This window comes from Excalfactoria chinensis, chromosome 1 (assembly GCF_039878825.1).
Source record: "Excalfactoria chinensis isolate bCotChi1 chromosome 1, bCotChi1.hap2, whole genome shotgun sequence".
Taxonomy (NCBI): Eukaryota; Metazoa; Chordata; class Aves; order Galliformes; family Phasianidae; genus Excalfactoria; species Excalfactoria chinensis.
Window position 1 is genome coordinate 50,929,191 of NC_092825.1, and position 25,024 is coordinate 50,954,214.

General features: G+C 38.1%; 1 protein-coding gene across 5 annotated transcripts in view; it reads right to left on the reverse strand.

Annotated features, from left to right (window-relative positions):
* The window catches only part of RFX4 (regulatory factor X4), an 86,936-nt gene that overhangs the window by 11,404 nt on the left and 50,508 nt on the right, over window positions 1-25,024 (reverse strand). For 3 of the 5 annotated variants that reach the window (XM_072335896.1, XM_072335880.1, XM_072335911.1), the window contains 7 exons: window positions 23,221-23,279; window positions 21,909-22,053; window positions 18,436-18,530; window positions 17,384-17,501; window positions 11,321-11,440; window positions 10,238-10,399; window positions 3,466-3,628 (listed from right to left, as the gene is read on the reverse strand). In XM_072335896.1, the coding sequence (XP_072191997.1) occupies window positions 3,466-3,628; window positions 10,238-10,399; window positions 11,321-11,440; window positions 17,384-17,501; window positions 18,436-18,530; window positions 21,909-22,053; window positions 23,221-23,279 (862 nt within the window). Of the gene's footprint in view, window positions 1-3,465; window positions 3,629-10,237; window positions 10,400-11,320; window positions 11,441-17,383; window positions 17,502-18,431; window positions 18,531-21,908; window positions 22,054-23,220; window positions 23,280-25,024 lie in introns of all 5 variants that reach the window. The other 2 variants (XM_072335903.1, XM_072335889.1) reach the window with 1 other exon arrangement.

Here is a 25,024-nt window from a genome sequence, read left to right on the forward strand (position 1 = left end):
AACAGAAGGCAGACATCTCATGTGTTAATTCCTCCAATGCAATTGACAAATCCACAACAGATATTTTTGGCAGTCTCATAAGGCACTGTGAGACACTTCACAGTGCAGCTTTTTCTGGTTCAAGAGAAGATTCATCTAGCTGGTCTCCCCTATAGTCTAGAGGACCCTTGGATTCCTATCTAAAGCCAGGTCCTGGCTATCTGAGAGTGCTTGGCTAAGAAACCCTACATCTCTCTCAGAAGAAAGTGCCCCTGGGAATTAATAGTAAGAAATAAATTCTGCCAAGTACCATCTCTTACAGTCACTTCTGAACTTCACCAATGGTCACTGAGTAACAGAGACATTACACAGATGGGGTGTCTTAGGGGAAGTCCAGATAGAAAATGTCAGTAACTCTAGAGTTTAGCAGATATGGATATGATCCATTAAAAAAATATTCAGTCGATCATTTGTACAATACAGGGAATGATGGAATATCCTGCATTACTCTGGTAGTGGTGTAGGTTGGGGCCACTGGGAAAGAAATTAGCTTAACTGAAAATTGCCCGCAAGTTCTGGTGGCCAAAAAGTTGAATGTGAATCACCACTGTGCCTTGGCAATGAAGAGAGACAACTAACTACCTTACTGTACTAGCAGTAGTGTAGACAGCAGGCCTAAATATGATTATTCCCTTGTATTTAGCACATAAGGGACCTCATCTGAAGTACTGAGGCCTGTTTTAGATTCTCAGCTATGAAAAGAACATTGGCACAATGAAGTGAGACTAATGGAGGCCATCAAGACAGATAGGGGACTGGAGCATGTGATTTTCTAGAAGAGAACTTGGTTTCTCCAGTCTTAAAAAGAGAGGCAAAGGAATGATCTTCAACTGTCCATCAGGAGGGTACAGTGCAGACTGAGCCAGACTCTTCTAGAAGGTGTGCAGTGATGGGCTGAGAAGCGATGGACATGAAACAGAACAAGGAACATTCCAACTAGGTATGAAGATATTTTTTTTCTATTAATACTATAGATCTGTTTACCATCCAGATACCGTATACATGTGGAGAGTACAACTGAAGGTTTACCAGGGTGACTTAAAGTAGGTTATGAAAATTGTGCTCTCCTTCATTTCCAAAAATCTACGCTAGTATTATTTGTGATTTTTTTTTTTTTAATAAAGAAAAGGAGATCATTTAGCCCTTTCTTCCTGTCTGTTAATGTGCAGTTAGCCTTAATTACTTGCTTTTATTTTTCAAGGAGAAGTTTTTACCATTGAATTTATATTATATCCTCTATAACCAGCCAGAAATACAGAAAAAATACTTGTATAAATCAATTCAGCAGTCTATATTTATCTTTCTTGGGAGCTAGGAGGGCTTTATATCATTCCAAGTCCTCAGTTCTTAAAACATCTTCACTCTGTGGAATACCTCTGTATGAATTGCTGTGATCTTTTAGGTACTCTCATCTCAAGATGCTCTGGAGGTTTTATATTTCACAAAGGAGGTCATCTTTAGTGTGCAAAAATTGGAAGTAACCCCAGTGGAATGATTGTTAGAATACTCTCAGGTATGCTGGGTGGTTAAAAATCTGCATTTTCTGTGAAATTCACCTGCAAAGGGGAAATGGTCAGCATACAGCTTATGCTCTCTGCCTGCCTCTCTGCATGGGAGTGAGGCTCAGTCTTTGAGTGAACAGCTGTTCACTCCATTTGTCTCTTCTCCAGAAACCTTGAAATCTCAATGCAGACTTTGATCTCTCTCTGCTTCTTCCCAGGGCAGCCAACTGTTTGAATCTTGCATATAAGGTATACTGTATTCTTATTTTTTCTCCTCTCTGAAGATATGGTTCTTTAAACAAGTTCTCTTTGAATCAGTGTCTTCTAAAAGAACTGTAATGAGTCTTGGGCTTCAAAACTTCATGGGTGAGGTCATTAAAGGATTTCTGTGCAGACATTTATACAGAAACATGTTTCTACTAGCATGTCACGTTAGACCTGAAGCATAAAAACTGATGTATCAATATGCTGATTTTGTAGCAGATTCAAAATAAGCATATGTAATGATTAGGAAAAACTTCATAGTACTACTATATAGTGAAGAAGATCAGGAAATGTTCAATCATATTGCTCGATATCCAAGGTTTATCCAGAAGGGGCACAGCAGTGCCATTCAGACATAAATCCAAACCTTCTCACATCCATGAGGGAAGGAGACAGAGCGTCCAAACTAATCTGCTACTATCCTTACAAACACTATGCAGTCTTTCACACTGGAAAGCGCTTCTGCAAATATTGTGAGTATGAAATTAGACTGAGAAAATCAGTGACATTTTTTGAACTTCTTGTTTTATGTCAGCATCTGGGCTCTTGCTAAACTTGCTGTATTCCTGAGGCCCTTTTCCATTGATTATTCTCTGATTATATTTAGTTTTGGATATCTATGAGTTACACATTCGCTCACATGAGGAAGGCACAGAAGTTTTGTGAAAAGAGCAGAGACTTTATCTGATCTTCTGAAGTTTTCCAAGATCAACTAATGCTAAAGAAATTCCTGCTGTAACTATTTTAATTGAGTGCCTTGAGCACATTTTGGTGATGGAGATGAGATTAGGATATAATGTTGAAAATGTGGCCATTTTCCCATACTTTAGGAATTTTTGATTTGCAGGCCTAACAACAGTCATAGAATCATCTACTCACTGAGGCTGGAAGGGACCCCTGGAGATTGTGTAGTGTAAACTCCTTGCACAAGGATGCCAAGGACTGTGCCCATGTGAGTTCTGAATATCAGCAAGGATGGAGACTCCGTAGCCTCTCCATACAACTTGCTCCAGTGTTTGATCACACTTGCAGTGAAACAAGTTGTCTGTTGTATTATTACTGTTATTATTTTTAAGTTCAAACAGAATTTCTTCTATAATTTCAGTTTGTGCCCATTGCCTTTTGTGCTGTCATTGGATACCACTGAGAAGAATCTGTATCCATCTTCTGTATCCATCCTTCATTGGGTGTTTATACACAGTCATAAGACTCTCCCTGAGCCTCTTCTTCTTGAGAACAGAGAATAGAGAATGAGAATAGAGGGAAAGAGAACTGGATCTGGTGCTTCAGATGTGCTACCGGGTGTGCTGAGCAGAAGAGGAGAGTCTTCTCAGAGACATGGTGTGGGAGGTTAGTTTTTTGGACATATATAACCTTTGAGATAAAACATGGCTTGTGAGAGAAGGAATTAGAGATAGGGAGAAAGCTATCAAAGCCTTCCCTTTTATCAAGTATTTTCTAGGCCTACCAAATTTTGGACTTTAATAAGGATTTAGTAAGATGATAAATCAAATAGTAACCGTACAACAGCCAAAGAATAATGATACCAGTATCTTTGCAATGCGGACTTACTATACCAAGAAACAGATTTCACTGCATTTTCAAAAACCATAAGCTTAGGTTCACCCAAAATAGCACACAAAACAAACAAGACACTCACCCGTGTTCTTCTCTGTGGGGATAAACAGGTATCCGATGTGTGACAGATGATGACGGTACGTGTGGACTTCTCATGCAGGGCAGCTGTTGGGAATTTTCAGCCGGAGACCCAGCAGCTGTTGTCACGGTGTAGGTGAGTGACCACGTGTAGGATTGCATAGCCCCTACAGACAAACAGGCATTAGAGAAACACAGATAAGATAGTCTGTAATTCATAGAGGCATTATGCTTTGAAACAGCTACTGGAAAGTAAACTATTAAGCACTGATACTGGAAACAGCATCCAGCAAAGTGAACAAAACAGTCATGTCTGATGCATAAATAAAAGCAGAAATTATCAGAGACATATCTGGAACATTTCAAATTGTGGACTTTCAGGCTGGTGTTATAACTTGAGGCTGTGAGCTCAGAAAAACTTGGGTAGGACTTAGTAATAGAGGAACACCGGTGCTAGCATTTCATAAACACAACGCACCAACCCTTGGTGGTCCCTCTCACATGCAATGAGCTTCTGGCCTGTTTAGCTCACAGCTAATCAGGTCTGGAGAGAAACAGAACGTACAACTAGAACAATGAAAGACTGGAAGAAGAAGAGTGTTACACAAGAAAACTTCTTGAACACTTTTGAAGTTTCTCTCCTAATCCATCTAACCAGGTACCAGCCTTGGTAGTGGAAACACAGTGGTAATTATAAAAATGATACAGACATACAGAATAGCCATTTTCCTCCTGTAAATAATGTTTCTTCTGACAGGGAATGACTTATTTATTTATTTTTTTTTCACATGTGGGAAGACCGAAGTGAAGAAGTGGATTTTCCATTTTGCTCGGAAGATGCTGAGTTTTTTAATCATCCTGACCCCTTCCAGGCAAGAACTCCAGATTCATGAACCAGCTGCTGAGAAACCTTTGTCCTTTGCACACACCCCTTTCACTCAGGAGGCTGACAGATCCATTGTTCCAGTATAACACAGCTCTTGCTGGAGGTCATGACCATACTGGCTGAGATTACTCTGCAAATGAGGACCAGAACACTGAATTTAACCCAATCTGAACACTAGTTCGGGGTGTCCAGGCCCTCTCGACTCTTTTTCACTAGCTAAAAGGAATTGCAGGAGGTGACTTGTTTATTCACTGTGGATTCTGGGACTTCCTGTAGTATGAAAGGGCCTAATTCCAAGAGGGAAATGTATTACCCAGGCCCATGTCTACTCCATTTGTTTTAGGGAATGAAAAAACTATCTCAGATGTGCGCAGCTTTCTGAAGAAAATCTGCATGTGATTTTACTTAGCAAAACAGTAATTTTTTTGCAATGGGAAATTCAGAGTCTGACCAAAGACATTCTGAGCTTCGTAAGGCACGATGTGAACTGGGGCTGTTGTATTAGAGACATCTTTGTATGTGTTATGGCCAAGGATATATTTGGTAGGTCTGTTTTCACATCTGCATTTTCTGTCACTGATTTTTGACTTTTCAGGCTTTCGCCTCCACCCATTAAGAACGATTGAGATCCCTGAGACTAAAGAGGAGGCATACGAGGAGGCACGGCTACTGTGGTCATCAGCAGTCATGCTTCCTTGAGCTGAGGAAAAGTGTTTAAGGAAGTCTGCCTTCACTAGAAAATATAGCTTAAGAGGAAGCAGCCAAAGCTATTTCTACAGTCACAAAATAGTTTCATTTGAAAACAAAAGAAAAACTAATTCGAAAATTTCAACAACTTGTCTGTGGGTAATTTTAGTGAAATGTTTCAATTTCAAAAGGTCAACATATTTTCCTCACGTTGCTGTCCAAAATGAAATCTGAAACTTGGTTTCAAAACGGGGCTAAACTCAAAATTACACAACACACAGGAAAAAATAAAATAAAATAAAATAAAATAAAATAAAATAAAATAAATAAAGAGAAAAGCAAGAAAAGAAAGGAAAAAAAAAATCATCAAAAGAAAACCAAACACTTAACTTTTAGATAAAAATACCGTTCTGTCCTCACTTTTTACTTCAGCTCGCCCTCTGAGTCAAGGAACTCATGACCTTCCTAGCTCTAATAATCAGCTATAACACGGCCAAAAGATCCTCCACATTTTACCACGTATAGTTAATTTGTTTGGCCACAGCCATTGTGAAAAATTCTAGTGATCTTATCTCAGTCTGAGGAAAATGAGTCAGTTCAGGACAAGTTGTTTCTTGTACTCCCAGTGGGAAGTCTGCTCCTTGGAAGAAAGGATGTGGCTGCTCTTGGCATTCCAGTCTAACTGGAAGCTATCTCTGTTCAATTCTAAACTCAGTGTTTAGAGTATAACACAGATTGTGCCCTTCCAGACAATATAAAAACGAGGAATAGGTCTTGCACTGGAAGAATATCTTTTTATAATTATCCCAACCACAGTTTGTCCCAGGTACTATCAGACTGTACTTCGCACAGCTGTTCTATGAAATAGAATCACAGAATCACAAGGTTGGAAAGGACCTACAAGATTATCGATTCCAACCATCCTTCTATCACCATTACTACCCAATCTACTAAAACATATCTGATAGCACCTCATCCAGATGCCTCTTGAACACAAATACTCAGTTTCTTTTGGAGGTTGTGAATTAGAAGTGAACGTATGCTGAGCTTTACCCTGGATTTACATAGTAAATCTTTATTAAGATTTACTTAATCAGAAAGCTGATCATACAATCTTCTCATGATAGTGCTGGAAATCTACTGTTGCCTCCATTCTCTTTGTCTTCAGAAGGAAAATGGAATTTTCCTTCACCATTTCCACACTGTTTTCAGTGTGATCTAGTTACAAAGAGGAAGAGGACAGAAGACAGCGATAGGTTTTGAGATTTTGTGTACAGATATATATGAGGTCTATCAGAATACTGCCAACATTATGGTGGGTGGATAAGAAGGAATGGGAGTAGTCATAGATTTTCCTATTTAGCTTTCTAACACTCATCTACATCCCAGGGCTATACAGTTCATTTCCCCAGCTGGCCACAGAACTGAACTCCAGGAGGTGAAGTCTCTTTTAGATACAACTGAACCCAACTGAGCCACATTCTGAAATAAGGAAAAACAATAGCGGTTGAGCAACAATTTGTTCTGCTTTGTGTTCTGAACATTCAGTGTTTGATTAAAATATGGAAGTTCATTTATTATCACTTCTTTTTCTTTTCTCTTTTAAAGATAAATTTGATTTTGAGGATGCTAACTAATAGGCTATGTGATATTTAGGAGAATTGAGTATAAATGGGACTGCTAACAGTGACTGTTGTCACTGGTGCCTTCATGCATACCAGTGCAAAAAGAACCAAAAGCTGCTTCATTGTGCTGTATTTTATATTTGCTGTATGCTGGAGTAAGTGATCACCCAGCTACAAGCAAAGTATTCACTTCTCTGTGTATTACATCTGATAGCAAGCACTAATGTCAACTCCCAGTCAACAGTCACAAGTCAGACCTCCATTCTGCCTCCACACAACAAATTATTCTTAATGTAGAAAACAACAACAACAAAACCACTGGGAAGGAAAAATCTGCCTGTTGAAATTGGGAGTTGAGTTTTTCACTCCACAGTTGTTAGAATTAAACTCTTACTCTTGATGTTCTCATATATTTGCTTGAGTTCAGGAACTGGAACTCTGCAGAAACACAGGGTCGTTGTACTCAAACACAAATATGAGAGCTGATAGCTCTGTGCAAGTTATCTCCTTGATTTGAGAAGATCCCCAAAAATAAATACCTAGCACAGACCTGAAAAACACTTACCTAAAATGAGAGCTGATAACCTGAAGACTTATTTCAGACATGTATTTCATGAAACTAAACAGTAAACTGCAAACATCAGTTTACTAATGTGTTAGAAAGTAGCAGCAATTCAGAATTCATTTCAGGCTGTCCAAATAACATTGCATTAGCAAATGAGTAATCACAGCTTTCAAAGGAGCTTTGAGAGAGAATAGCATAGTCAGCCATATAGCTATCATTTTTATGACAATATTGCTGCAGTTTGAATAATCATTAATCTGGCCTTTGTAATTTAGAACGGATAGAGACCAATTATCCTTTTAAATGTCTAGTAATTTAACCCAAAGTTTTAAATAAAATGCTAGCTAAGCCATGCCAGATGTTCTAACACAGAATGCTACACAGAGAATTTACCTTTCTTTTGCTTAGTACCATGTAATGGCAAAGTTTAGTTTGCTGTCTCTTGTGCTGACCGTTGAGTGAATGCAAAAGGTTAAAATGCAAGTTTAATAGTTAACTTTTATTGCTAATGTCATAAGAAAAGGAAAAGTTAATGATACTTTAAATTGGAGAAATAAAACTAGTGGTAGCCAATGGGACCAGTTCTCAATGTGTACAAAGCATTTTCAGAGTTTTATATTTGCCTTATGAAAGCTCTTTAAGTAAATCAATAGAATGTCATTTAAATATGTTTATCCTGACCAGAGGTTCCTGTCCCAAAATATTCTACATACCAATTCCAAAAAAATCTGTATATGTAACATTTTGATTATATGTATATATATATATATATATATATGTTACATCTTCAGCACTGACATTTTAAACTACATCAATTTTCAATAGTTGAAACATGGTTGTATTACTTTATACGAATGGATCTTGCATCCCACTGTGCAATGGTTAGCAAACTGAAAAGGTGATCAGTTCATCTACATAATGCATATGGGAAATGAAGGTATTGCTAGTTGTCCAAATTAGGTCTGGGAAATATCCATATACTTGTATTTAATCTTAACCAGATGTCTGTTTGCACTGACAAATTTGGCTTGTTCTAGGCAAAAATGACTTTCTGCTGGCAAAAATTAGACAGCATAAGATTACAAGAATAAAATACAATTCAACTGAAGGTTTTTGAATAACCTAAAAAGTAAGAAGCTTGAAAAAAACCAGAGCTAAAATGATTAGAAATAGTTTTCTTGCCTAAGAGGTTCTGCTATGGGAATAATTACATCAAGTTCTACTGTCTGTATTGTGGCAGTAGGTCCTTCAACCATTGCACCCAAGTAATTCTTTTTCTGGCTTCAAACTTCACATCAGCAGACCTTGGCCTTGCCAGGGCAACCAAAAGAGAGAGACAGAAGATAAAATAGGCTATAAGAAAAAAAACAAGATGCAACACAAAACCAAAAAGGAATAACATTTGTAATGTCTGTGTGAGTCCGTTCCATGATTTTACTTTATGATTACAGGTGGGATTCAGGAGAAATACATAAGATTCATGCAGTTTCTAGGCCTGCCTGGATCTGAGGCTACATAAGGCATGGAAGGTGGAAGCTCATACAGATGACATATAGGCTATTGTTTAAATATAGAATAAACTTTGGGTTAATAGTTAAGATATCCATATAGAGTTACAGTCTCTGTAGCCTAAGAAAAAAGTCCCTCAGCTTTCCACCCCTGTCAATGCCACTGGAGAGCACATAGTTCCCAACTTTTCAGTCTTTTACTTCTAAGGTAGAATTCTGCATCCCTGTAATTTCTGGATACAACATCACAATGTTCTAATAGGGTCATAACATGTACAGACCAAGTTACTCACAAAATTGGCATTTCAAGACTCAAACATATACACCACCTCCAGCACTGCCTGGTCCAAAGCAGATCTGATCACCTAACATGTTTAGGAATCAAGCTGCTTTATTGTCTAACTGTTCTGGAGGTGATATCAATCTATTTCCCTCCTAAATGTAGTATAGCCTTCGACAGTGAGAAGTGATCACAAGTGATAGCTTCCGCATTCTGATTATAAACCCATTGCACCAAGGAGCAGCAAAGCTGGTATTTTACTGCCTAGAATGTCTTCTGAAAGCCATTCATATTTCTGCCTTTCTGATTTTCATGAATTAATAAAACACAGACTGTAGATCATACAACAGATGGACCATCTTCTCCATGTACAAAAGGTAACAACTGAGTTTTATGTTAGGGTACATGGGATGGCTACCCATTAATACAGACTAATCAGCAAGCCAGGTGGGTCTATCACTTTTCTGCTTAATGTGTTCTGGTCGTCTACCCACAAACTGAATAACTGTGAGAAGTGATTTTCTAGTCTGTGGGCCCACCACAACACAACAAGCTCACGAGCTCTGAGAAACAGAGCTGAAAACAGTATGAAACACACTTCAAACCTTCAATTCCTAATTTCTACTGTTAAAAATTACCAGTAATGTTCAAAAACGTTCCCAAGAAAAGCTTGTGCAGATATCTAAGCATGTTTGGGTCTCAAATATGTCAAAAGATAGCCAATTCTCATTTTACCCACTGTGTATGAAGTGGGTATTAATTATTAGTTAAGATGTTGAACGCCTCAGCAAGCCTTAAAATTGAGGTATATAACACTTTTCATAGAGACTGATTCCTATTAATGTCATTGAAGATGATTATAAGTATTCATAAAAAAACTCATGGCATTGCCAGAAATATGATAAATTTAACTGATTTAAAAACCATTTGGAAATACAGCAACAGGCCTGTTCTCTTGAAGGCCTCAGCAACGGGATAGACTCTGATCTGTTGAGCTCTGAGGACTCCTGTTAGGGCTCTGGACTCCAAGCATCAGATCCAGTTCCTGTTAAACTGCACACAGTATTTGGATTTAAGAAAGTATAACCAATAGTTTAAACAGATTCCTGCTTGAGAAGGCTTCGCATCTCTCAAAAGCGGATACATAGTGTCCTCGAGTTCAATTTCAGGTGACTGAACGCAAAAGCCATCTTCAAGCAGATCCAGCTGCCACAAACGTGCCTACCTGTTGTAGCTGCTATGCCACCGTACTCTGGGGACTGGTTGCTGACAGGTGAGGGGGCAGAGGGCACTTCCACTGAGGTGGCAGATTTAGCTGGGGAGAACGGCACTGGGGAGGGAGTTGGAGGAGCTGGTTCACTCAGGATAATTTCTTCTCGTATTTCTGCTGCAGAGTGAGAGAAAAATGGAAGAACAAATGATTAAAGGTAAAGTCAAGGAAACACAGAGAAACTTACAAAATACTATGTGAGCAGTTAAGTTCTTCACATATTTCATGAAATCCATACCAAGACTCACTTAAATCTTTGAAAGAAGCACTTCAGTAAGATTCAGTATTACCGGTGTGAATTTATTTTAATAAGATCTCTTATAGGAAAGTGCTATTCTTCCTGAGGTGCATGTAAGAAATATGTGTGTAGACAGTTTAGGCCTTTATTCCTGTAAGATACGGTGACAAAAGGATTTAGCTTTCCAAAGTTAATGGAAGATGCAAAGAAGGAAGATCAGTGTGGATCGGGACCATCCCTGAGCAGGGAGACTAATGGCAATGTCTGTCTGCTTCTGTTCTGGCATGTCAGTGCAAAGTAGAGCAGGCCTTAGAATTTGTTTCTGTACAGACAATCAGAATTTAAATACATCAGAAATTCTAGCCTTTTTAAAAATTATTATTATTATTATTTTATTTATTTGCTCAATTCTTCAGTCTCTCCCTTTTATTTAGGTCCAGTGATATGAATGAATTTATTTAGTGTGAAACTAGGTTGAGACAGAATCAAGGCTGGGCCCACTGAAATGCAAAGATCAACTGAGGTAAAAGGTCCTCTATTCAAAAAACTGAGTTTGTGCTTAGGAACAGCATTTTAGGCATCCAGAGTCAGTCCACGAAGCAGGTCTCTTTCAGAATGCATTAATACCAGGAGGCCCCTTGGCAAATGACAGATTTCAAATCACAATGGAACCAAAATATAGCATTGCACTCCTAGGTAGGACTCACAGGGTTAGGTGAGGACAAAGAAATAACCTTACTTAGAAAACAGTGAATCCAGTGGAATAAAACAACAAATGATGAATAAAAGAGCAAACTCACCTGTGCTTCCTTCTCCTTTCATTGCCCTCATTAGCTCATTAGCTCTCTCTTGACAATGGAGTGATTCTAGCAGGTACAATACGTAGTCATCAAACATCAAGTGAATAAGGTGAAAAGACCCTGGTAATAAAATGAACAAACAGAAAAGCCATTGACTGTCTCAATACACTCATTAATTAGGGGGATTCAACACAAAAGGCACTGAGTAGAACTGCCTCACTATAGCACTACCACTGCAGTATGTAGGTTACTCACTGTAAAAGAGGTCAAAGTAAATCTAGGGACAAGCATACTGTCCACTCCTGTACTTACACAGCCATATACGACCAAATGTGTGGTTAAAAAGGCTGCCTACCTGAGATCTGGCACTTGATATCAAGCTTTCTTTGCCTGCGTTAGAATTGAACAACTTAGACAATTACACTGCAAGTGAAATTAGCTGCACTATCAGATACAAGTTTCTGTCAGAAGTAGATTCCTGAGTTGGTTGCCTGAGTGATGTTCTGGTATAAAAAAAAAACAACAGCAAAACTGAAGCACCTGTGTCAGTGGACAAAGAAATGAGAGATTAAACCATAGGAAGGTAGGAACAGCCTTCCAGATCTCCCGGTGGTATATACCTCCAGTGCATTGCATGGGCTGGATGAGACACACGTTATCTGTCAGACACAGAGACATCACCGGCAATTCTGCATATCTTAAGGAGAGACTTTTGTCCAAGCTTTGCTTCCTCTTACTTCTCCTACCACATTATCTAATTACCAGTTTGAATCATACCAAATTTGACCTGTTTTCTGTGCTACTATCTCTTCTGTGATACTATCTTTTTACAAACAAAACAAAGTGTGGGGATGGACTCAAAGAACGACTTGAAACTTAACAGTAAAAAGAGATTATGTTGATAACTCTCTGCTTCAAATCCTCAAGTAAGAGCTGAGTACAGATGGAGAACTTGTTAATGATGTTAGGAGGAACTACTGGGAGATGCTGTGGACTAGAGTAATAGAAATAACATTTATTAGCACCCTGTAAGAAATTCTATCCTTAGGGATTCATAGAAAAAAAATAATCTTTAAGTTCCCCAATTACAAATGACAGAGCTGAGGATAAATTAGCTGATAAATCTCTGATGCAGTTGGCAATGAACATAGTTGCAAGCCTCTGTGGAAATGGAAGTATTAATATTATTGCACAAGGCACTGGTGAAAGCTCACTTGGAATTCTGCACATAACTCTAGTCACCAATGCTTGAGAAAAATCAGTACAAGCTTAAACTAGCCTGGAGAGTAAGAAGGATGTGGGAAATGGACAATATACTTGAAATTACTAAAAATGCTTGTCTAGCTTCGTTTTACAGAAGGGAAGGGAACTGCTTTCCATAATGTATAAAGAAAAATACATGTCAGGGGTGGTGAAGAAAAGCTCGCCCTAGAGCACATATGGCAACAAAAACAGATGGGTTAGAAGAGAATAAAGTTAGCTTTACCTTGGGACACTAGATTTTAGCATGATGAAGCATAAGTACCTCCAGTCCAGCTTCTGCACTGAAGTATATTGTTGAAGGCAGAAGTGGTTGGAAAGGCCCTATATCCTTACACAATTCTAGCTGGCAATTCAGCTTTCAAAGCAACTCTGAGCACATTCTTTTCCTTTGCGACCTGATGGCCTTTGTGTTTCGTTCTCTTACTCCACGCCTGCATGGCTTCTGCCATCACTGATACAAGCATCACACACACAGGGATGAAAACGTGAGCCTTTGTGTTCTTGGTCAAGGCAGCAGAGAAAAAAGGAGTAAGTGATTGCAACACCTTTGCCAGGAGGAGGAAATCTTTGGCTCTTCTTGAACCTAAAGCATTCACATCTGTGCAAGTCAAAATGGTAGCATGCTTCCCCAGCCTTGCAAGGATAAAATACTGGAGATCCTCACCTAATTACTTCAGAAGTTCTGTTTTAGAGATCTTTTGAATTAAAAGTCTTGTTGAATAAAACACTATGTAATATAGCAGTATTATGAAGTCAGTGGACCTGACTGATCACCTAGTTACTGATCCAGAGCTCCTCCAGTGGAAAACCAGATTACTAAGAACCAAGTCTTACTGATTTCAGTGTGGCTCCCGCTGGTGAGTATTTCCAAGGTAAGAAAATCAGGCCTCAGTGCTGCCAAACTTCATGTGGTGGTAAAAGGCTCAGGGTATTTGGCGTTTCTCACCAAACTCTTCGTTCACTTCCATTTAAATAAGAAATCAAAAGAAAGTGGCTCATAGTTTCATAAAAACATTCACAAGTGTGAACCCTGAGCACTCAAATGCTAGCAGGCAAATGACAAGAATGCAACATTTGCTATTAAAAAAATAGTCTTTGTTTTTGGGGGGTCTAATGCTCTGTTTTGAAGACTTGGGGTTGGCAATACTGAATGCAGCATTTAAAAACATCCCAGCAGCCTTGTCATTCTTTTCAGATTCTCTCTTCCTCCCCTATTATTTCTCCCACTGTGTATTTTTAAACTCTGTACAGAGTTTTTGAGCCCAGAATTGGCGTGAAAGACACCAGACAAACAAGTTGTTGATGCTGAATGAATGCAATATTTTTACATTTTCAAATGATTCAAAAGTAATGTAAGCTATAGACTGAAACCAGTATCAAGGCATGTATTTCAGCTACATGGTGAATAGCTATTCAGCACAATGTACAGTAATTTATTCTGTGTTTGCAAGCTACTGTTTTTCACATTAAACTGTGTAGCTCTTTCAAGTATGTCTTTAAGCAGTGAAAAGGATTCAGCTGTAGCTGGTAAACCTTCCCTCTTTAGGAAGAAGTCATTCAAGAGACTGCAATTATAATAATAAATAACATTTGGCTCTAATTTTCAGATTGAGTTAACTGAAATCATGGCAATGATTACTCAGCTAACATACAGTAAATGTCATCTGTTATTAACAGATATCACAATTATGTGTAAGTAGCAAAAAAAACCAAACAACCCAAAAACAGTGAGATGTCTTCTATTACTAATTAGTTATGTTAATACACTGGATGCATTACCTAAACATCACCACCATCCGTGCCTTTGATATGCACAGACAGGAAGGAGGGAGGGAAGCTGGGAGGGAGAAAAAGTGAGAGGGAAAAATAGGAGCTTTATCCTGACAAGGATTGTTTCTACCTGCCCATGTCACCACACGTAAAAGCTTTGCAGAATCAAAGCTCTCTGCTGGCCAGTCCAGTGCCAGACATTGCAACTTTCTCTCATCAAATTTGCATATAACCTATTTCAAAGACAGAAATATAGTGTCCTGCATATATAAAGACCTCAGCACCTAAGGCTTGATTTTACAACTTCCCTCTTTCTTATCTTAATAACGCCATGAGCATCTGAGTGGAAAAAAATCAGCAAAAAATCAGTCCTCTGAAACTTATGTAGTAAAATGGTAGATATAGTAAGTTTACAATACCACAATAATGCAAAACTTTTTATCTAAGTTAAGAGCAAAGGTATACAAATGTAAATCTTTAAAAGAGTGTGCCAATGTCTTCATTTCTCTCCACGGAACTCACCTAAATGCATGTGCTATTGTGAAGTGCTAGAAGGAACTTTATTAAGCACAGAAGAGTTATCGACTTCTGGCTTTGATCTGCTTACCTTCAGCTTGTTTTGTTTTTTTCTCTTGGGATTTGCTTGACTCTAAGTCATGAAAAGTGAGTCAAATGGCATTGCTGCGAAAGCTTAACAGCATTAGCACAGATTATTATAACTTGTCTGCAGCTAAATAACTCTTGGTTCATTTTTGAAGAAATAAAAGGTAGGGATAGCCCAAGCTTTTCCCTGATAGGATGAGGGAAGGATTTAGGTCTGGTTTCCTCCCTGAAAACCCAAAGGCTCAGAGCTCATCCTTCCTCCACTGGAGATGGACCTGAGAAGGTCCCACTTCAAATAAGGGTTAGAACTGGGACTGGGCCAATGCTTGCCATCTCACTCCCAGAAGAAAACTCCATCTAGCAGGCTGCAGACCACTGCGGTTCAACTATTTTATAAGTGGTTTGTACATAAGAAAAACAATTTCAACAGAGAAGCTGAGAAAATCCTTCCATTGTGCAACTCCCCACGTCCTCTGGCCAGAAATCTAACTCTGCTGAGGCAGGTAACTGGCCTAAGTAGCGAAAGATGGCAGATAAAAAAGAATTAAAGATCTTTTTTTTTTTTTTTTTTTTTTTTTTTTAAATCCTGTTTTCGCTACCAAATTAAAAGCTGTTATTGGTCTAATTCTGATGATAAAATTACAGAATCACAGAATCATCAAGGTCGGAAAAGGCCACTAAAATCATCTAATTGACGTCCAACCGCCAACCCATCACCACCATGCCCAACTGACCATGTCCCTCAGTGCCACATAACACCGAACACCCGTGAAAAACGCATCAGTTATGACTGTTTTTTTCCTGACTGCAGTTATATATAAAATATCAAATTCATGTTCAAAGACGTGCATCCATAGAAAAGGAAGCATGAATTTGTACACAGTTACACGCACTGAATTATAAAGACGAAAATAAGCAAATGATAAGACTGAGCAGTTAACAAAGTTCTCATAAATGAGAAATTCAAGACCCAAATTTATAAGAGAGGGAACAGGCAAGTTATTTTGGCAGATCTAATATTCAAACTCAAACAAGTGAATAACTGTCAATCTTCACATTGTCTTGAAACATAATGAGTTCACGAATGTTTCTATTACTAATCACAGCTGAGAATCACTTCCAGACAACAACAGACAACCAGTATAAGGTGTTTTCTTCATTTGTTGGCTGCTGGTGTATTTCACAGATTTGGGTTTATGTCCACAGAGAGATGTGTGGCAACACAAAGTGCTGGAGCACAAAATTCACCATTCCTTCATACAAAGGGATTTTTGAACATTGTGGGAATGTACACTGTGTTAAGCAGCATCAGTTATTTTTGTGCCCACAACAAAAGAAAAGCTGCAATAACTCAAGTTGAAAATGAGTCCTAGAGGAGGTTCAAAATAGAAATGACCATGATACTGGTGCTGAAAACAGAATCTAGTAGATGAAAACTGTGATCATCTTGGGAACGTTCACTAACCTGATGTCTAATAGTGACTCACTGATAGCTCCTGGAAAAATCCTTTACAAGGGAAAAGCTGATGAAAGAAGTTTCATATTAAATTATAAAGACAGATTCTACTCTGAGTTCCTATTTCTGATGATATCTAAATCTCATCTAATGGCATAAAGTACTTTACAACACAGGTGGCAGAAAACCTTACAGTTGTTCAATGCCTTTATAAGTTCACTTATCATTAATGTTCAATGAATACAACCTGGCAAACATGCATGTACAAAAAACATCCCTAACTGAAACTCTGGTTGCAAATAACCACAAATGTCCACATTCATAACACAACAGTCTATTTTCAATCACTGGTCTTAAATCGATTTTATAACTGATGCTGTTTCTATCCCAGGATTCAAGGAAAAGCTCCTTTTGAAACCATGTAGAAAAATAGCATGCATTTTCACTACTAAACAACATGTTGTATTCTACTGTATTCTACTGGAATACAGTCAGGATGGAATGATGATTTCTATCTACTAAACAATGTGTTGTTTAGATAGAATGGAAGGCAGTCTCTATAGGACGCAGAAATAGGTCCACTCTGCACAGTCTAGATTAAAAAGCTATAGCCCTTAAAAGCAAAGCTAGCAAAATGCCTCACTGGAAAGCTTTTTGTTTGCTTGGGCATGAAATCACTTGTCTTAGCACAACATGGACACAGCAATTTAGGTAACCTGTCTGGCTCTGCAAAGAAGTTCATTAGGGAATGCTCCAATGATTGACTCCTCCAGCTGACCTGTGACTGATAACTTCAGCTACAACAAACATAAGTAATAATGATTTCCAGGCTAGATCTTGAAGGAAAATATCCATAGGAGTTAGCAGCCTTTTTTGTTTTGTAGAAGATCCCTGGTTGCATGAAAACCACAAGCCATGGTTTAGTCTTGTTTGGTCTGTGTCATGCAATTACTACAACAAAGTGAAAGTACCAAAGCTGGGTGCACTGTGCAAAGTCATGTCCCGAATCACTCGAGTGCCAAAACAGGACCACATCAGAAGGAACTGCTGAGCTACTTTCTTCAAAGAGCCCGGTCTCTTGGCAGCTACCTGCAAGAAAACAGATACATCTAACGTGGAGAAATGTTCATTTCCACCATCTGATACAGATGAATAATGTATGTAACTAACTTCCTTTTTTAAAACTCAAAAAATACTTACCATTAATTTCACATTAAAATAAACACTAAAAATTAAAAAATAAATAAATAAAATGAACAAGAAAACAACATACACAGAAAGCCATCTTGCAACTACTGGAAAGAGGAAAGCAGAAGTACCATTCAGCTCTAAGACTGACTTTCCTTTATAAATGAGGAAAGAACTGCCCCCAAAAGCCTCAGTCTTTATTTTAACCTAATGACTTACACGATCAATCCTAGACATGAAATCAAGAATGCTTGATCCATGCTGAAAATGTATATTAGTATTTCAATTAGAGCTTTTGTTCCTTCATGTTTTTATTGTTGTGAATATGAATAGGTGTTTTACTAGCAAAAATACTTCCCTGGTTATCTCAAATCAACTGAAAAAAACAGAAAAACTTTGTCCTCAAGCGAATGGTAACACAGACATTCCTCTTTACATTTGAGTGCATGTAAATGAATTAGCTGGCCTACATATCTCTTTCAGTAAAATCGTAAAATGACAAGCCAGATTATCATTTTCATTTGCACCACAGAGTTAGAACAACTCTGAACTCATCTCTCCATACTTCTGAAGTATTGATTTGACTGAAAATCTTAGCCCCTGTTCCATTCTTGAATATTTTTTGAGTTGGATAGAGAAGAGCAGAGTGAACCAGGATGCTGAATGTGAGCAGTTCTCATATTGCGTGTGAAAGGTGGTGACATTTTGTCCACTGCTGCTTTCCTTCTGCTTACTAACCGCTTCACTTTCTCTTTTTCTGTTATTGCTAATAATGTATAACCTGAACAGAGCTCATAAAGTGCATTGGTGACTCAAGTCCTTACTCCTTACCAACCTTTACAACACATCTGTCCACCATGGAATCCAGCCACTCAATGTATGACTCAATGGGGGACTGCTCCTCCAGAAGGTGATCAAACTCCTGATACACTGGCAGACAAAGCAGAAACAACAGCCCACTTCAGTGCTTGAATTCCACTTAGAGCAAAAGAGATACAAAATCTTTAAAAGCTGACAATAACACAACCAACTTGCTATGTTTTTCTTTTCTTTATAATAGATTGTTTGGCCATAACAAATATAACTTCCTTGGTGCTGATACAGTAATTTTTCCCGGTCTCCATCTTGCTTCTGCTTAAACTGATAGAGTTATTGGAAATGGCATTTAAGTGTGAGCAAATCAGGACCTATTGTTTAAATTTCTTCTTTTGATTTAACCTTCAGCTGTCTGTGGTGCCCGGAAGTGAAACATTTATGGTGTTTGCTACCAAGAGTGTGAAGCTAGGCCTTGACCCTGCTGATGAAAAAAGGTCATGCATGAAATTGATTTAGAAACGCATAAGGAATCTTTTAAGCATCAAGTGGATGAGTATTGTTGATAGTGCTCTCATCTGTATAATGCTTTAGTTGCAAAAACGTTATTTAACTGCTGCAAATCATCTGTTTGCAATGCCAGACGCACACAAAGAAGTTCCATAAACTTCTACTTCTTCAAAACAAATTGCTACCAATTTACAAATGCTATGAGGAAGAGTTTAAAAAGCAACACAAATACTTTTTAACCTCCCCAAAGTTAGCAAATTCATACTTCAGTACAGAAAGTAAACAACAATCAAGTAATTAAACTGCAGCTCTTAAAACTGCAAGTCTCCAGTTTATTAATGAGAATCAATGGCTAAAAGGCAAAGAATCATGAGCTGTGATGCCTTAAGAAACTGTTCTTCAACCCAGCTAAAATAAAAGGCCCAGTAAATCAAGAAGAAAGATACTTTCTACCTGCTGTGTCACAGGATGATCTCAATGTGCTGTGCATTTCCATTTATGCTTAATTGCAAATAACAAGGGTTAAGAAATTCCCACCATAGGAGGCAGATAGTGGGGGAGGTGGAGGAGACAAAGTTTAGAGGTGATAGCTAGAGAAGTGAGCCAGGGAGACTGTTTGAGATTAAAGCAAAGAAGGAGCTCATTGGTCTAAATGGAGCAATAGCATCCCATGATGAATCAGCAAGATAAGCAGGAAAGCATTTGCGCTGCACCTGATTAAAACTTTGTTTAACTTACACTTGCAAAGGCTGGATGGTCAGAAACCTTAGTCATAGAAGAAGGGAAATAATGCTGTTTGGGCTGCCTTTATCTTGTTTTGTTGTTCTACTGAATGCCCAGCCTCTCTTTATTCAGGATAAGATCTCAGAGACATCCAAATGTTGTCTTCTTATCTGAGTATTTGGCTGGGCAGAAACTGCCAACAGATGCAGTAATTCCCATGCTGTGCAATGAGGGGAGCAACAGTAGAAAAATCAGTTGCCTGCTTTGGCAATGCAAGAGCATTGCAATAGTGAAGCACTGCAACCTGCAAACTGCTGTTTGGGAAACGTAATTACTTAGCCTTTACTGACTGTTAAAAACACTTCAATGGGATCTGAGAACAAGGGGAATAAAGAAGAAACCAGGTCAAAGGCAGCCACTGTACCTGAGCAACAAATAGCTTCTCATCTACCCAATGATTTTACAATGTTTCTCTCTAACTTTACTTAAAGGCTCATGAACTTTTATTATTATTACTTTTTTTTTTATCTGAGAGGGAATAGCTGAAAATTGTACATTCTTGGTTCCTTATGTCAAGAACGTGCAAGCAGGCCCTTTTGCATGTGATGAATCACAGAAAGTGTAACCTTCGAGATGCTCTTTGGTCAAGTAGAAAATACATCGACAATGAGAGGAAAAGTTCTAAGATTTGGAACAAGCTCTCTATATATTTGACATCTCTGTGGAATCCCACCACACGCTGAACATATATATTAAATTATCATGTCTGATAGCTTTTGTTTTTGCTTATTAAAGTATATGGACCTACAATGTGGAAAAGTGACTGTTCAAATCCATCTGCATTCAAGAAAATTCCATTTGATTTGATGACATTAAGTTTGTAAATATTCAGCATACATATAACAGTATTTCCTAAACAGTGAGAATTTTCTGAATGAGAGCCAAAACTATTGCTGCTAATAGGGATTATAACTTTGAGAATTCATTACATTTTGGTTAGTGGGTGGATGCTGGGTAGATACTGAGTACATAACAGATGGCAGAAAAATGTACCAAGCTTCTATACTCCATTCTCACTGTGTACTACTTCCCCTGTTGCTATGTCAAGTTTCAGACTCTTAAGAATGGAAGAGCCCCATGTAAAGAAGTGAATCAAGGGTTCAGGACAGGTAAGAATACAAAGCACAGCACACTGGAAAGGTAGCAGAGGATATAAGACCCATTCCTAGAAAGAAGACTTTTAGTGTCGGCATAGTGAGACAAGATGGGTTTGAGAGAAGAGCTGAGGTCAACTTTGCAGGGCCCATTGTACAAGTGGATGTATCTCCCTTCCACTTTCTTGCCACACACTGAAAGAATCACCCCACTAGCAAATGTACCCATGCAGGGCTCCCACAAGTAGTACCCAGGTAGATCCCCATTAAAGCTGGTCATTAGAGACACGACTGATCCTAAGGAGTGAGATCAATACAACAGGTGGGTTTGAAGGGAACTGAAGTTACAAATGACGCCAGTGACAAAGATAGTCATTTCCAGTGCCTCGGAGGAACAAACTCAGTGTGCTCAGGGTTAAACCTAAGGTTACAGGCACATTTGCTTGACAAGGCAAATTCATTTTTATAAATGCAAAATAAGATCTTTGACTATGAAACCAATTTACCAGCATCTCCAAAGCCAGTTTTCAGTTCAGGCCTTTCACTGCATTACAAAGAATCTAAATTAGTCAATTAACTTGCTTAATACAGTACATTTATTTATTCATAAAAGTTCAGGGTAAAAGCTTCATCCCATCAGATTCCTTTGTTTAAGAAAATACCATGTAAAATGGAGCTATTTACAAATAAAATTTCCAAGGGACTCAAGTACACAGCCATTTGGGGGCAAAAGAGTTCAAAAGTTCAATTCCCCCACCATTTTACAGCAGGGTAGACTGACTTAATTAGTGCCAGTGGCCAATGTATAGGTTTACTTTGCTCATGTTCATAGCAAAAAAAAAAACAAACACCAACCCTCAATTCTGGTACATGTTCTGTGCCACTGTTTTTTCTAGATACTAGAAAGAAAGTCTGTAATGAAGGAGTGCCAAGATCTATGCCTTATAATGCAAGACCTTGAAAAAGATTTGCCTGATGTTTTGAGACGTGTCTCCTTATTTATCTTAAGTAAATGAATGGCTGCAAAAACATTACTTTCACTGATGTTCTTTTTTTTCCAACAAGAAACCAAGGTTCACCTGGCTTTATTTGAGGGTTCATCTCTTACATTGTATGATGAGTTTTCTGTGCTCCTCCCGTGAGTCCTCCATAGTATAGAGGGTTTGTTTGGTAATGCTATTCAGATCCACGTTCCTCCAGTCCTCTAGCATTTGAAAAGTGATGTCTGCACTGTGGATCACCGTTCTTGACGCCTGTAATCCAATCCAATTTATTCATTAGTTCATGGTTTATTTGGTTAAAAAATAACCTTTATCCCCTTTTCCGCTTCCTTAGCTAGGCTCACTAAATTGATTCTCCTCATTCAACCCTACCCACCAAACTGATACGTTATGTAAGTTACAGGGCTCTCTTGCCACAGGGAACTTTGAAATCAGTTTGCCTTGTTCAATCAACAGCAAATATTTTGCTCTCACTCACACCCAAACCCAAATAAGCAACTCTAAATCTGGACTCTTCAAATTAAAACAGCTCCATTGGTTTTTCAGTTTGCTTGAGGTCAAAACCAAAAGCAATAGCAAAAATGAAGCCAAAACCCAAGGAACCCTACAAGGGTTTGCAAATCACCCTCTCCCACACTGTGAAGACTCCTATTCTTCCTTCAGCCACAAGAAAAAGCTGAAAATCATTTGCCTCTCTATAAGATCTGCCTCCTGGCTGGCTGACGCAGGGTTCTGCTGGCTACCCTGGGGTGCTGGATATCCTTTCAAATGTAGAGCTTTAAAACTGATAAGGAAAGCAAACTATCTGCTCCAATATATATGTGAAACCCCAAATAATTCAGTGCATCCTCCCCAATTTTGTGCTACGTATAGTCTCATTAATTTTTGTTATGTAATTGTCACCTAAAGTAACTGGTGAAAGCAAACTCTTTGGGGTGATTTTCTTACATTCCCTTGCTATGGTTGTAAAAATATTTTCATTTAAAACCCAAGTGGTTCAACCCTTTTGTTTTTAACTAATTTAATTTTCATTTATAATACGCAATTAAACTTGGAAGCTTTTGTCAGACGTATATTAATTATTCTGTCTCAGTAATAGTCCTGATTCAAGCTGCACTGAAACCAATGGATCATCCATCGCTTATGTCATGGTAATGAGTTAGTTCATCAAATCAAATCCTAAATTTGTTTCAGGAAAGTTTTCTGCTTAATTTAATGATCAGTGGCTTCCAGCCCTCTAGCAAAGTATTTTTGTTGATTAGTTCTTGATTTTGTAAAGATGGTCATAGTAAACGGTGGGAAGAAACTGCTAACATGAACTCTTCCTCTTTGAGTAAAGTCCAGCTTGTCAATTTAATGAATTATTTTACAAGTCAGTAAAAATGGCATTTGGCTAATTCAGGTAACTGAAATATATACTTGGCAGAGATGATTCAGTGACGTCTGTCGCCGGAGTATTTGTGAGAATCTTCTGGATACTGTAGGAAAGAGGAGATATTTACTTACATACAGTGTTAAATAAATAAGATCCTTTATTTCTGAAAATTCTGAATTAAAATCAGTGCTGAAAAAACATATCCATTTTTTTACATTCAATTGTAGCAACATCATGTTTGTGTGAATAGCACAGTTTTAACTTAGTTTAAGCCTTGACCTATAACCTTAAATCTGGATACTCAATCAGTTTTACAGAGGCATATTACAAGTGATGATTTATAGATGCTTTGAATAACAAGAGGACAAGAGAAATGCAGAGGACAATGGAAGAGCTTTGCTTGTTTAGCATGGCAAATTTTCTCTTGATACACAAAAGAGCTAAAAACCATAAAGACAACTGTTTAACGGGAAGAAAAATGTTGGTGCAAGAACAAGTGGGCAAAACATAATGACAGCAATATTTTATCAGGAAATTAGAGAAGTTTCCTGAGTCTCAATGCAAACAGGTTTTGGAGGAGCCTTCCGGCTGGACTAAGGAAGGAGCTAAAATCTGAAACAGTTTCTGGTAAAATTTGCTCAAAGTTTCTAAAAGTGATTACATGACACACTAACGTGCTATGGCATAAGAGGGCCCAGGAGGTACTTGCTATCTCTTTTTATCTCTTTCCAAGATTATTTGGATCCTGTATTAAGATACTTTCTGTACTCAGAAACTGGAATTTTAAAATGTTTTATTGACCATATTTTGTCTGAATTATACAATTTAAGGACTGCAAACGCAACTAAGATTTGCAGTTACTCCATTCAGTAATTCCTTTGATCGCAACTTTTGATTAGGAGGAAAACACAGCAGAAATGACAAAGGCTCATGTATGTGCTAGGATGGGCTCCATTTTTTTTTCTTATAAAATCACAAAAGACCTGCAGAGCTACCCAAACGGGCCTTGGATGCAGTCACAGAGTAGGAGTTCCCTCTGTGCTGTACACAGTCAGTTAGAGAGCATTGTTCAAGAATGAGTAGAAAGTGCACCGTCTTTCTCCCAGCAGAACTAGAATATTTTTGCAGATCCTTGATATTTTTGAACAGAGATGTGATAAAGCATGTTCTCAGCTCTGACTTTCTGTAACTTTGAAAACGAGTTTGTAAACAACACGCGAAATCCTAAAATGAGTTATTCCAATTCACATCCTAAAGTGTTCTCTGTAAAATATACTTCCAATTTTCCGTGCTGATCAAAATAGTTAATCCTTCTCCTAAATTAGTTTTTTTTTTTTTTTTTTCCCCTTTAACTTTGCGGTGTGGAATTTAGTGCTCATGAAAGGCAAAGAATTGAGAGCTGTGAAATAAAGCAGGCTTTATCAATAGGTGATGTGCACTGCAGGCATCTACAAAGCACGTCTGAATAGGGCTAGTGCCCTTTCCTGTGGCGACAGGGTAATTTGATCTCCTTCATTTTTAACTCTGGCACTTTTTTGAGCAAGGGCCTCAAGCTGTATTCAAATTGTGCTACCCTAAAGGTTTGTTTAATAATTTTCTTTGCCTAATATCATCCCTAATGTTTGCTTACTATCAACAAAGTTAATTTATCAGAACTCACAAGAAAGGAAAAGTAATTTTTCTTACTTCGAGCAGTGCCTCATTTCACTAAATGAAATTAGTTCTCACGAGCAAGTGGAGAATGCAAGTGAAAGCAAAATTTACAGTGCTGTCAGTATTTAAATCTTAAAAGAACTCTCAGTTCACTTTCAATTACTTTGTAAACATTAACATTACATGTTTCCCAGA